General features: G+C 47.0%; 4 protein-coding genes across 4 annotated transcripts; 2 read left to right on the top strand and 2 right to left on the bottom strand.

Annotated features, from left to right (window-relative positions):
* Nucleotides 1-262: 262 nt before the first annotated feature.
* Nucleotides 263-1,242, top strand: cctO_4 (Cyclochlorotine biosynthesis protein O; the record flags this gene model as incomplete). The annotated part of the gene is made up of 4 exons (XM_031149274.1): nt 263-527; nt 577-699; nt 753-980; nt 1,028-1,242. The coding sequence occupies 4 exons, from the start codon at nt 263-265 to the stop codon at nt 1,240-1,242; spliced, it is 831 nt and encodes a 276-aa protein (XP_031004870.1).
* An 838-nt stretch (nt 1,243-2,080) lies between these two features.
* LHYA1_G004311 (uncharacterized protein) lies at nt 2,081-3,223 on the top strand (the record flags this gene model as incomplete). The annotated part of the gene is made up of 4 exons (XM_031149273.1): nt 2,081-2,459; nt 2,578-2,688; nt 2,779-2,903; nt 2,954-3,223. 4 exons carry the CDS (start codon nt 2,081-2,083, stop codon nt 3,221-3,223), a joined length of 885 nt encoding a protein of 294 aa, XP_031004869.1.
* Nucleotides 3,224-4,803: 1,580 nt separating this feature from the next.
* LHYA1_G004310 (TBC domain-containing protein) lies at nt 4,804-7,024 on the bottom strand (the record flags this gene model as incomplete). The annotated part of the gene is made up of 2 exons (XM_031149272.1): nt 4,804-5,280; nt 5,333-7,024. The coding sequence occupies 2 exons, from the start codon at nt 7,022-7,024 to the stop codon at nt 4,804-4,806; spliced, it is 2,169 nt and encodes a 722-aa protein (XP_031004868.1).
* Nucleotides 7,025-8,466: 1,442 nt separating this feature from the next.
* trt1 (Telomerase reverse transcriptase) lies at nt 8,467-13,074 on the bottom strand (the record flags this gene model as incomplete). Its single annotated transcript, XM_031149271.1, has 11 exons — nt 8,467-8,683; nt 8,742-8,868; nt 8,965-9,132; nt 9,740-9,808; nt 9,881-10,724; nt 10,769-11,230; nt 11,278-11,634; nt 11,679-12,004; nt 12,049-12,240; nt 12,301-12,619; nt 12,667-13,074. The coding sequence occupies 11 exons, from the start codon at nt 13,072-13,074 to the stop codon at nt 8,467-8,469; spliced, it is 3,489 nt and encodes a 1,162-aa protein (XP_031004847.1).
* Between the last annotated feature and the right edge of the window lie 706 nt (nt 13,075-13,780).

Below are 13,780 nucleotides of genomic sequence, written 5' to 3'. Positions count from 1 at the left end.
GTCACAGTTAGCCTCAAACGAAGAGAGTTCGAGGTTGCCGTTTCAAAAGGTCGATGCGAGTTTGAAGTTCAAGACCGGGGTTCGCTTTCGCTTGCACCCCGCCCCTTATCTGTGGAGCCTCTTTTATTCTCCTCAAAACCGGACTGCCTCATTCTCTTTCATTTTTCTCTCGCTAGTTGCTTCTGGTCAAGCAATTCATCCCTTCTCTAATTTACGTTTATTTTTCTTGACTTACCAGGTGTAAATTGTTTTTGCCGCAGATATGGATTCAAAATATCAGCAGATCGAACTTCACGATGAGAAATTTCAAGATGTTTTCCCTCCAAATCGGACGTCGAGTTCGCTTTCCGAATCGACTTTACTAGAGGATGAGATGGATCAGATGGGGGTACAGCCAAAGAGATGGACTGAGAGGTGGATGTGGATGGTGCATGCGGCGTTGCTTTCACTATCGTTCACACTGTTTGTTTCGTCTTATTTCACAAGGGCGTCGACGTTGGACTATATGCGAAGATATGAGGCTTACTGTAAGCTGCTCCATTCCCAATGGCGACGATGCAAACTAACCAGCATCAGCCCCTGCGGCGAAAGCCGTGGAATATCAGAGGGTTAAATTCAATGGAACGATGGGAGAGGGGTCACCATACGTTGGCAAGGGACCAGAAGTCGACAAGCATTGGAATGCGCTTTCATACGACGGTAAGATAATCATTTGTCTCCATTCATCTCATTGTATATCTGACAGGTTCTAGTCGGCGACCAAATGATCACCCCCGAGGAGCTGAAGATACTCGAAATGCCAGAGTCATCACTCAAAGTCAAAAACCCAAAGACAGGCGTCGAAGGCTATCGAGTCGGCCTCCAAGTATTCCACCATCTTCACTGCCTCAATCTTCTACGCCAAGTCACTTATAAAGACTGGTATCAGGATAAGAGTGGTAACTTTGCCGCCGGTGAAGAGGAACTGCAAATGCACACTGGTAAGTTTGGATCTATCACTCATCAAGACTGAATCTAACATATATAGATCACTGCCTCGAGATGCTCCGGAAAGAAATTCAGTGCAACGCAGACATTGGCGTCTTTACCTTCTACATGATGGACGGAGACCCATTGCCCTGGCCAGAACTGGAGTCGTATCACCAGTGCCGGAACTTCGACAAGGTGCGGGATTGGGCTTTGGAAAATTCGGTTGGGAATATGGAGCGTGGGGATATAAATCCCGATCCTGAGAGATTGTAGAATGGCTTGCATTGTGGAATTCATACCCGGTATACATAGAGATTAAAACTACGCTCGTTCGAAATGTGATCAAAGTCCTCTTAAGTGCGAAGTTTGAACTTTTGACTATGGTACGGGTATGTAGTTAAGGGAGTCTTTGACTTCTCATCACTTACACAAGAGGCTTTGATCCTGTCAAAGCAAATCATATCCAACCTCCCCCCACGTCCGTCCCAAAACAGTAATCCAAGCGAATTTCACCCCTGCTTCAGATAGCGTCTCAGCTTAGCGCTTAACCTCAACCTCAACCTACTCTGTAGGCTCGACATGCTTGTTTATCTATTATTCTTCTGTTTCTTCTCCTTCGTCGCTTAATCGTTCATCTTAGTGGTGATTACTGCACGGGACGGGGTAAAGCCAAACTTCACCTCACCCTAACCCAACTCTTTCCTCGCTTTCTCGCTTGCTTCACCTCCTCAACCCTCACAAGATGAAACAGCCATCTGATCTGCACTCTGTAACTTCCTACGGGTAAACCTAACCTACTGTACTGTACCATCCGAGCAGCGTGCATGCAACTAGTGTATGAACATGAACATGGGATGGTGATTAGAAACAACGCAGGTTTACTCCGTATTCGATGCACGCTTGCTATCTTACACTTCCTTTCCTCTTCCTCCTTTTCATCTTCACCTTGACTCTTTTTGTTTTCTTTGCAAGCTGGTCTTGATTTTATTATTATAATTATTTCTTTCTTACTCTTGCTCTTAACTTGAATCAAAAGAGAAGAAAAACATCACAACGCGAATTGATCAAGCAAGCAATCAATTAATTTACCACTTCACTTCACATCAGCATCATGGATCTATCATCAGCAAAACCCCAAACCAGCAAATACACCACCCTCCCCCCACGAGATTCTCTCGATGATCTAGATATCGATCTAGAAAATGACTCCGATACCACTCTCGCATCCACAGGTTTCCTAGCCAAGAAACCTACAAAATCAGACAGGATGCATATGATGCTCGGGAACAGATACGAGAACGATAATCCCAAGGAGAGTTCTAGAATACCCACTGCGCTGACGTGGATACGGTGGGGTGTGGTGATTTTTCTGCAGTGTGTTATTATTGTCTTTTTGTTCTTGTTGCGTCCAGCTGGGACGGGGAAGGATATGGGATGGAGTACTGGGGAGACGGAGACTGGTGGTGATGTTAGTGGGCTTTATATACCTAGTAAGTCCCCCCACGCACACTCTTTTTCGAAATCTCCCATTTGCCCGCATTCTCCATTCTCTTCCATGGCTTTCCCTTTGCGAGATAGGTTCGATGGATGGCTAATCCTCGCAAACAGCAACGCATAAATACACACTCCTGACGCCCGACGAAGAGAAATTCGTACCGAACATGAGCTCGAATGATAATAGAATGGAAATTAGGAAGAATTGGGATATGTTGATGCCTCGTGAGTTTTGTTTTGTCTCTTTCACTCAATGATACTTAATCCACAAATGTATTGTATCATACTGTATCACTGGTCTAACAATAATTACAGTTGGAAGCGGAACTGTCGAGATCCCAGATTATAAACAACACCCTATGCTAGGGAAACCTATCGTCGACGATCCGATCCACAGCGGTGCTATTTTCGAAGCATCGTGGACGCATGCTTTGCATTGCGTAAGCCCCCCACCCCCCACCAAAAGCCACCCTCAAACTAACAACCCCAGCTATACTACACAGTAGACAGCTACCACCAGCTGGTCGTGAACGGCACATTCGGCTTCGACGGCATCCGCAACGACATGCACGCCTCGCACTGCTTCGAGTACCTGCGCAACCAGATCTTATGCATGGCGGACATGACTCTCGAGGGCAGCGAGAGCCTGCTCGACGCCACGGGGCAGGGACAGGCGCACATGTGCCGGGATCGCGAGGAGGCGAATGCGTGGATTGAGGGCAGGAGGGTGGATGATTTGCAGAGTATTGTTGGGCCGTGATTGATTAAGTGGACTGTGATCTTGCTTGCTTATACCGTATATATATATCGTCGTATGACTGAAACCGCATCTATAATCACCAAGACTAGGAGTACCCTATTCTTTGAAAGGTGTTTTGTTTTTAGAAGACCCTCGAATTACCTATACATTTGCTATGGAAATACTGCTGTTAAAAAAAACATTCACGGTCACGAAAACCACTGCTGTCAACCCTCATATCTCGCACCTATATTCACATCTCAAATTCTCGTCCGCTTTATAATAAATAAAACACGAAACTCAATCCCTCCTCTTACATAGACCTCGAGTGATATTTCAGTAACCGAGCAAGTCATAACTTCGCCACCGAATCGTAGAAAACAAATAGATCGATATCCCTTTCCCTTGCTGAGCCATCAAACCAATGACTGCCATTAATATATAATCGTGCGCTCTATCCATCAGCGTAACTTCACTTGATATCCCCAACCAATTGACTATTCATATATAGTTAGAAGTAAAATCACGTAGAAGATCATATCGTACCACGCGAAGTACAAAAGCCAAGCGGGAGGCGGGAGTGCAGTCTGCAACTCTGAGATTCGAGGAAGTTGTCTAAGACCTCAGTTGATGTTGTAAAGGTAAGGGGTGCAAAAAGTTCAGCACTCACACCTTATTATAGATGTATCAAAACATTTCCACGTTGGCCGTTTTCTCAAGTATATAATTAAATATAGATAGATGCTAGATTCACCACTACATCTCACCCGCTAATAACCATTAACTTTTGCCGTCAAGGAAGCTCTCGCTGTCAGTTGTTCATGCATACATGCCTTCATCCATCCGACCCAAAAGCCAAACCCCCTTCCTCGCCATCAGCAGAGCGACCTCCCTACACACCACTCCTAAGACCCAGGCCCAGGCTATGTCTACGCTACCATATGCTCCCTCTCTCTCTCTCCCTCCCTCTCCTCATACAGCAAACCCTCCTCCCTCTCATCTTCTCCGCGATGCTCCGATCCACCACCATCAGTCTCCCTTCATCTTACCATCCACCTCCCAAGCATAAGTACGTACAGCAGGACCAGGACTATAAGAAAAGCACAGCTGGCACATAAAAGCACCAAAAATATTCGGCACCCTGAGATGGATGGATGGATATTTATACATATATATGTATATATAGTTAGGTACGGTACGGTACGTTGCGCTTCCTTCCTTGAGATCAGAAGTGCAGTGCTAGTATGATCTTATCGATGCATATACAAGTCAAGAGAACGTAGCCCAGCCTAGGATAAGACAAGACAAGATAAGACAAGACCAGGCAGAATATACACATATACATTATATAAAACCCCATCCCCATCCCCAGCCCCATCCACCCCATCTCATCTCAACTCTCCTCTGCCCACCCCATCATATATCTGCTATATCTACCTACGTACCATTTCTTATTTATCTTTTCATACCAATTCATTCGTTCCATGCCATAACGTATCTACCAATTATGCAATGCATGCATGCATCCAAAACAAAAGCACCCACAAAACCAAAAGGAAAGAAAGAAAAAAAGAACTCCCATCGATGAATGGATCAACGCCCTATGAAGATTTCCCCGCACTGCGTAGACGTTTAACCCATTCTTCCTCATCTACACCCTCCAGGCCCCCTCGCACGACCTCACAGATCTCCTTGGCGCTGCTCGCGCCTAGTAGCTTGTTCTCTAGGCCCAGCAGGTATGCTACGCCTGCGCGTACTAACACGGCGTCGCCTTCGAAAACCATGACGTCCCAGAGACGTGTGCAGTTATCGAGATTCAAGACCCCCGTAAAGGCGCCAGAGAAGATGTCTTTCATGTACATGTCGGGCTGGAGGGCGAAATCGGGGTTTGTGAGTAGGGTGTGGAGTTGTGGGGATTTGCGCTTGAGGGTGGTGAGGAGGAGGTAGTAGGTGCGGGACGTGGCGCCCGAGTCCGAGGTGTGGAAGGAGAGGGGGAGGGGGCGGTTGAGGATGTTGGAGAGGGTTTGGAAGGCGAGGGAGGATGTGGGGAGGTTGAGGAGGAGGAGGGCTGCTATTGTCTGAAGCAGTGTTAGCAAATAAGAAATTCAAGGGCAAGGATAGGGGACTTACAGATGTACCATGCACATAACCAACATCAGAACGATACATAGCATACGCCTTCAAAACATCAAGCAGTGCCCCATGCAGTGGCCCTTCCGCCTGAAAAATCCTCAACTCAGCATACGTCCCTTTGACATCCTCCTCAATACGATCTAACCACCCTTTCTTCTTCATTTCCTCCTTACTCAACTGGCTTCCGCTTTTAATCGTCTTCTCTAGATTCTGCGCTCTTCTCAAAGCTGCCGTGTATGACGATTCCGAAAGGCCAAGCTCGTTCCCTATGGCCTTGGCCCAAACTTTACCACGGGATCGGGGCGCGATTCCACGCCACCAGAGCTCGCGAGTACGTTTCTGACGAGTTACCTCATCCCAGTTGGGTAGGACGTGTTCTTCCCAGATGCGAAGGAGCGAGGAGACTGTGTCGTCTTTACAGGTGGACTTTGCTCTTTGTTCGATTTCCTTTTTGCGGTCTGCTGCGATGGAAAGCGCCATCATTCGTTGATATTCTTTCAGATGTCTCTTCTCCTCTGCGGGATCTTTGGGTGGGAGCCAGGAAGGACGAGTGCGTGATAGGACGGCTTCTTTTTCTTTTGAAATGGGTAAGGGGTCGATCATTATGTCTGTTCGGCGTAAAGGAGGCAATTCTGCAATGGCAGACTTGACTCGACCCTTTTCCGCAACTGATCGAGTTGGTGGGTTATAACTCCTCCGTGAATTGGGATCTCGTGTTTCCTCTTCTTCAGCATGTGCCTCCAAAGCTTCCGTCAAAGCCTTGGCTTCCTCGCTGAGTTCTGATAAAGCAATATTCCAACTCTTCGTACGCTTTGGAAATCCAGCATGATTGATAGGGAACTGGCCCATACTCGCTCCACGGTTCGCCCCAGGTCTCGGCGTACCAGGAGATCGCAGCTCGCCCTGTTCCGCAGGAATAGGAGATGTGCCATTCCCTAAACTTCTAACCTTCTCCTTGACCGGACGTTCCGGACTCGCAGACGTCGAAGCTGGTCGACTGGCAATCCTTTCCTGCGGCGGCCTTGGGGAAATCGGTACATTCTCAAGCAAACAATCATCTGGTACAGCATCATCGTCATCATCATCATCACACTCCTTCTCCAATTGCTTGGCCGTCTTGCGTTCCCTATTAGCCTGCCAACTACTCCTCCTCGCCTTAAGCGGGGTGACCCCAAGATTATTCGCCGGCATGTTCGGACTTGAGCTTCTATTGCGTGTTATTAATGCTGGACTGCTGGGGCTGGTCAATCCACGTCTGGGCATCATCGAAGAGTTATGAACGGTCAATCCTAGGCCTTCCACGGCAGTAGCGCTCTTGACGTGACTTTGTAGATTTGGATATGAAGGTCTGCCCAAGCCCATCGTCAATTCCCTCTGGCTTCGATTCCCATTCGTAACTTGCATCGGTACATGTTTTCTTTGCTTTGGCGTAACCCTGGGATCATTCGCATACGTAGCATTATACGGATTCGAGTTATTCTTGACCGTAAAGTCCGCAATATCGCTGTCTGCCCTAGACTCATCATCGAGGCCGATATCTTCAAAGTTCCCAACATCGGAGAGGATGGTATTGTCGTCGGACTGGTAGGAGGAGTGAAAAGACGAAGATTTCGAGGACTTGGAGCCTGTCAGGTCGGGTGGGGAGCCGGGCATGGTGCGATTCGAGACCGCATCGTCAGTGCTTGTCATGGCATCTTGGGAGAGCGTCGAGGGCGAGGTGAGGGCTCTTTGTAAAGTAGCTATTTTGGCGGTTTGGGGGGGTTGAGAGTGAGGGCGAGCGAGGTAAATTAAGAGGTGGAAGGCGTTCGGGGTCGGTGGACGGTATGTTTCAAGACCGAGGGGATGGGGGATGGTGTTTTGTTTTATCCTGTCTGATGCTACGCCTTCTTTTTACGAAAATATGCGAGATGTGTTTTCGGATTGGCCGTATTTCGTAGGATTATTGATGGATGAATTAATGGGTGTTCGCGTTCTTGAAGCGCGCGACAATTGGTGAGCTGAAAGAGGATGCTGATGCTGAACGAGCGGTAGAGTACGAAGTATCGTGGAGAAATGGATGCAATCGTATGGGCGGTGAAGGTGTTGATGGAGGTAGATAAGAAAGATTATTATAAAGACCGTGGAATAGTTACTATGGCTATTATTATTGGAACGAACGAGTGGTGCTGTCGAAGCTGTGGGTTTGGGATGATGTTCTGGTTGAGAAGGAAGTCTCTTTCTTTCTCGATGTACGGCAGGGCAGGGCAGGGCAGGGCAGGGCAGGTTCTGGGTATTTTGGTGTTCCTTCGTTCCGCTGGCTCCCCTGAATAGGTAAGCCAACTCCGACAACCAGTGGAGTGAAGAGGATGGGGCGATGCAGATGGAGCGAGATGAGGGACAATTTTATGAATTATAATTCATTGTAGTTTGTGCAACTGTCGTAAGTCGTAAAAGGTAGAGTTAGGATAAGAGTATGTATGAAGTACGGAGTAACATATATTTCTTATCACTAATAATAGCAATAGGAAACATGACATAGACATGCAGGTCAGGTCTCTCTCTCTTTCTCTCTCTCTTATCGCAAAAGCCTATTGTAATACTCTATTATCTAACTATGACGCCTACCAAGCCGTGGTGTGAGTACAATTCCCCCCTACTATACCACACTACTGCATCGATTTCTTGATTTTCCTTCGTTGGCGAGTAAGCATGAATCAATCAACCAACCGTCGTTCGTTAGACTGGCCTGGGCTGGCCTGGGGGGTGCGCTGTGCGGTGTGGATGCGGCGGGGAAAGAAAGGGGAAATGGAACTCACGTGAGGAGATGGATGAATGCGGAGACGTGGACGTGCATAAAACAAGCGTGTAGAGGGATGAACTAATTAGATGCCATTGCTCGTATGTACTATATGACACTATTATCTAGCCTCTCATCGCAAAAGGCACAGTCACGTGTTCCGCCACCACTGGCTGCAACTGACAAAGCCTCGATATAATAGGACTAGGTTTGCAGAAAAGTACCCTAGTAATTATGGAATACGGCAATACTATGTTTGCATCTAACATCCGGCTTAAAGCCAAATCACACAATATCAGAAGTACAGGACACTCCAAGTAACCTAGCCCAGCACCACACAACCCGACATCTCAAATCACCCTCCCATCCCCTTCCCCGCCATATCCCTAATAATCCCATCCATCCTCCTATCCCCCACCCCCATCCTCTCGATCTTCGCATCCAACCAAGCGATTATCTCCCCATACCCACTCTGCCGTTTCCTAAGCACCTTTATAAACGCGTGCATCGCAAGCCTTGATTTGCCGATTTCGGTGATTAGCTTGAGGTCGTTAAGGCCATTTGCGAGAGGACTTTGTGGAGGGAAGAAAGAAGCTTGATGGGAAAGGGTAGGGGAGGGAATTCACTTACCATTCAACCATAACCTTAGTAACTTTACACTTATACCCCACACCCCCCCTATCCTTATTCACCGTAGCATTCCGCCCCTTACTTTTCATCAGCACGAATGCTAGGTCGATTGTATCGATAATCGTGTCTATTTGATGAGAATCAGCAATTGCTTGCTTGCTTGCCATACACAAAAAGTAACAAGGGAAGGAATCAGAGGGAGGGGAGATAATTAATTACTTACTTTTCAACAATCCAGACCTGGGTTTTTTCCCAGGAGGTAGGAGACGGATGTACGTCCATGTTTTCATAGCGGTTTCGAGGAATGCGCTGTGGATGTTGCGTAAGACGGTGCTGAGGGAATTATAAGATGTGTCGAGGAACATGGCGTGGGCTTGGATTTTAAACGTATCTGCTCTCATCAGCACCATAGCTACCTAATACTTTTTCCAAGCCAGATAGCTAAGTCATATATATAAAAAGACCGTGATCATGATTAAAACGACTTGATCAATAGTACGTGTTAATTGTCTGACTTGTGGTATGGGGCATGGACCTCCAAATCAGGAACACCAAAATGTGAATTCCCCATACCAAAAGAATTGGCCTTTGCCTGATAATTTGGTAAAGTAGCAGGAGGAAGAAAAGGAATGTAAGAGTAAGTATAAGAGGGAGAGTAACAAGGTGTAAACCCCACTCCCCCACCCAAAAAAAGGCAAAAACATACAACAGCAGGTATTCGCTGGTGGTCACCCACCCAACTACTAATCTGCCGATCTGAGGCTTGTGTATGGCAGAGCGGACGGGATGCCCAATTCTCCTCAGTCTATGGTCGTATGTACAAGCCCTTTGGTTATTTCTCTACATAACCTGCTCTTGTACACACATTCTGACTTCAGAAAACGGAACGGGTCGGGGTCGGTATTTGGGTTGGGCCACAGGTCGCAGGGCACGAAGCGAGAAAATATTTCTGTGCGATGTGACAGGACAGGAAAAAGAAAACAATGAACCAAACTTACTTAAAATCTTTCTATGGAAAGTCTTTCCTGGGATTTTGGAGAATTCAACGGTCATTGAATCTGCGATCGCTGTATTTGGATTTCGACGTTAGTAAACGGAACGTCGATGGAGGGGAGGAGGGAGGAGGGGAGAAAACTTACAAACATCTTTTCTTCTCTCGCGATCTTTCGTAATATCCAGCGTCTTCGTATCCACAAAACTCCCACAATAAGGGAAACTAGTCGTCCCAAGCAGTCTCTTAATTCTCTTCTCATTAACAGTGACTTCGAAATTCACGAGCGTTTTATCCGGATTAACTTTTACGCCATAGGCAGGGACACCGTCATGCATTATTTGTAGGAATCGTTTGGCATGCGAGCGATTCGTGGTAACGAGCAAGAAATCATCCGTGAGGCGCATTAGCAGATTATCTCCACTGTCGGGGCTTTGGAGGAACGAGAGATGTGTAGATTCTAGATCGGCGTAGAAGTAGTTGCAGAGGAGAGAAGAGAGGACGGATCCTTGAGGTATACCGGCTGCTTGGCGGAAGAACTTCTTCCCTATCTTCACGATGTTCCTTTGGATGTGCTCTTCCAATAAGCGCAAGAGCGCATCTGTGTCTCGGACTTGCGGGACGATGTTTGGGACGAATATAGTGTTTTTCCTGCCTACTGCTAGGTCTGACGAGAGGATTTCGGAGAAGGTTTGGCAGTCGTCGAGAGGGTGTGCTAAGGCGGGGAATTTGCGGGTTGGTTTTGAGGAGGCTGAAAATGGGGCTTTGAATTCGGCGTGTGTGGAGATCAGGTATTCGGATTCCGAGGGTAGGCTGCGCATTAGAGATAAGATGGCGAATTGCGGGATGGTGTCGAATGCTGCCTGTACGTCGACTTTGACAAAGTAGAGGGGTGTCGAGGAGGGTGTGAGTGTGGATTTGAAGGCTTTGAGTTTAGTGTAAAGGTCGCCAACTGACCAGAGGGTTGAACCGAGACGGGTGGGGTTTGTGGCCTGGTATGTGTCAGTAGATCCACGTGTGAGGAAGGAATAAGTACTTTTTCATAGCTGAAGATGTTGTACACTGGCGCAAGAACAGAATTTATGCTCGGCCCAAGCGTATTATTCCAACTCTTCTTAATCATCCTCCGCTTTAGATTCATGATCGGCCGAACCCCAGTTTCCTTCGGTAGTAACCTCACTTGACTGAAACCCAGCGTTCTCGAGTCCAGCAGTTTTCTCGCCTGCCCTGCCTTTACTTCCTTAAACATGGTCAGCTTGAGGGCTGCTATTGCCGGCTCGGCTAGAGATCGCCATACATCGTGGCGGAAGTAGAAAAGGCGGTATTTGTGGATGCCGGATTCGGTGATGTGGAAATTAGCGCGGAGGAGGGGAATAAGAAGGGAATCAAAGAGGTAGTAGATGAACTCGTGGAAAATCTCGAGTCGTTTGGCTAGATCTGATTGGGACATCTTGGCGCCGGTGGTATTTGGAGATTGTAGCCATTCGATATCGGAGATCTGGAATACGATTAGAAGACCTCGATATGGAAGCGTGCGAAACTCACTTGTAGTCCTTGGGATACATCGTGAAGTGTCAAGCTTTCAAATCTTCGAAGCCCGATGAAACGATTAACGTTCTTGAGAAATGTCTTCTCATTGTGGGCCTGTACGTCTCCAGAGCCCCAAAATTCCTTGGGAACGAGCTTCAGAAGAACTGCACGGCAGAAAGCAGAGACCATTGGCTCAGGGGTCGCATAATTCATCATAGATGGTTTTTGAGGAGCAATTTCTTTGGACTTCAAAGGACTCACCATACTGCTGATGGTGCTAGGAGTCATTTGAGTTTTTAGCTGTATTGATGACTCGTTGCTTGGTTTAGGCTGAGACTTTGGGATAGGAAATTGAGGCGATCCATCAACCACCTAAGAAGTCAGCTTGAGATACGAAGTAGGAAAAGAAAACTTACAGGGCAATAGTAATCTATCAGCGCTTTATATGAACATCTGTCGTGTAGAACTTGCAACTTCCGCACCAACTGCGCTGCTTTCCCACGCAGTCTCTTTGGAATCTTGGGTGGTATGGCTGGCGGGTACTTCTGATTCATCTCATCCTCTCGAAGCGTATAGTCCATGAAAGGCTGGACTGTCTTTTTGGAATCAACCTCATTAGTAAAGACGTTATGGAGGCCAAATTGTCTAGGGAATAGGTACATCATCACGTGGATGGTGCTTTGTTCAGTCGAACTTGGTGCATCAGAGGTAGCGCGTTCGAGTGGATAGCGGTTGAGTACATCTAAAACAATTAGAAAGTGTAGATAAGGGCAGGCGCAAGCTTACGAATGTGTCGAAGCCCAAATCGAACCCCCCCTTTTGCGTTAAGAGCAGCTCGAGCATAGAAAATACGGTTTCGTACTAGAGTTATGGATGAGGGACCATGATTCACCACTTTATTCTGCTTAGATTTGAGCACAGGAGACTTTGCGGGTGGATTCTCGGCTGGTAACGTCTGTAGTTCACCCAGTGGAAGTCCTATTGCTCATTAGTCTTACTGTCTCGCCATTGCCAATGGTTGAATAATGTTAAACTAACCACATAATTGATGATATACCCCGCGTCCACTCTCAACTTCCAGAAAAATCCCACAATCAAGAATCAAATCAATCATTGCTCTCTCGCCTTCTTTTCCCATCAGCAACAAGACCTGTGGCCAGGGTGTTGATTTCATAGACGTCACGTGAATATTTGGATACACAGACTGCACTCCTGGTATGCCAGAGATATGATTCTCTTCATGTCTCATGGCACGGGAATAGATATCTTTCTGAAATCCTTGACACAACAAATGTTGAACACGTCCATTTGTTGCATGTTTTTTAGAGAAGAGTAACCAGATGGCAAAGTCAACAATCTGGACACGGTCAGTACGTGACTGCTTCGAGAAAGATTAACGCGTACCTCCGACTGTGAAAAGACTCCTGGCGAGCTCAGATTGATAAATGTCGATGCGGACTCATCAGCTCTTTGTGAGAAAGTAGTCCATTGCTGCCATCGCTCCTTCTGTGATGCCTGTGTACATACAGATACGCCAACCAACGTACTGTCAATGAATGCAGATAAACCCTCCTCTGATGGGTCGCGTCCAACTGATAATATCTTCTTTCTCCGGATTTTGGATGTGTTTGGGAGCCGTTGGAAGAGATATTCGCGCAGAGTGAGGACTTGGGGGTAATATTGGGAGAGCAAGATTTGTTTGATGATGGGGTCTTTGCTGTTTCCGGTGCCTGGGGAAGGCTTTGAGATCTTTTGGCGCTTCTGGTCGTGGTCAGAAGCGCTGTGACGCGTCCGTTTCCTTTTTCCTGCCATGGTGGGCGAGAGCAGTAGGATGAGGGGTTTGGACTCTTGGACCAGAGTTGATGTTGTAGGGATAGGTACCTAGGTACTTTTTCTATAACAAAGAGAGTTGCGGTGTTTGTCTGCCTTGTTGAATATTCGTGATGCGCTCGTCAAATAATTTGCAATGCTCAATTGTATCTTGAAGATCCGTAGCCGAAATGCTGAGACGTGATTCAAGGTTCCCAATCCGATTGCTCTTCGATTCCAGCCTCAATAGTTGGTGTCTCCTGAGTACCAAAGCGACCTAGTCGCGGGCAATCCTGTGAAACCGACTCGTGAAATCAAGCGGTACGTACTTGTAGCAAGCAAATAAAAATATTGGCATGGATGACTGCCGTGGGGGATAAAGTCAAAGTCAAAGTCAGTCCAACGGGTCAAAAGGAAAAGGAGGCGAGAAGCGCGACTCGATAGGCTGACATGATCGTTAACTGCAAACAGAATGTAGATGCCGTGATCTATTAAATTTAGCATCAACATGGGATTATTGAGCTTAAGATTGTCGAAATGAGTAAAGTCATACGATATCCACAGTGTTTTTTGTTTTGGAAGTCAGAGCGATAAGATTAATGTTGCGATAAAGGTAAAGCTCTTGTCTGAGGTGAAGTGGTTATAAAGGGTGTCTATAGGTACCTACCCTACCCTACCCTACCTAGGTACTATAGTACTACGGAGTGAG

Source organism: Lachnellula hyalina (genome assembly GCF_007821495.1).
Source record: "Lachnellula hyalina strain CBS 185.66 chromosome Unknown contig00078, whole genome shotgun sequence".
NCBI classification, from domain to species: Eukaryota; Fungi; Ascomycota; class Leotiomycetes; order Helotiales; family Lachnaceae; genus Lachnellula; species Lachnellula hyalina.
Note: the sequence above shows the minus strand (reverse complement) of the source record. Positions and strands in the feature narration are given on the sequence as shown.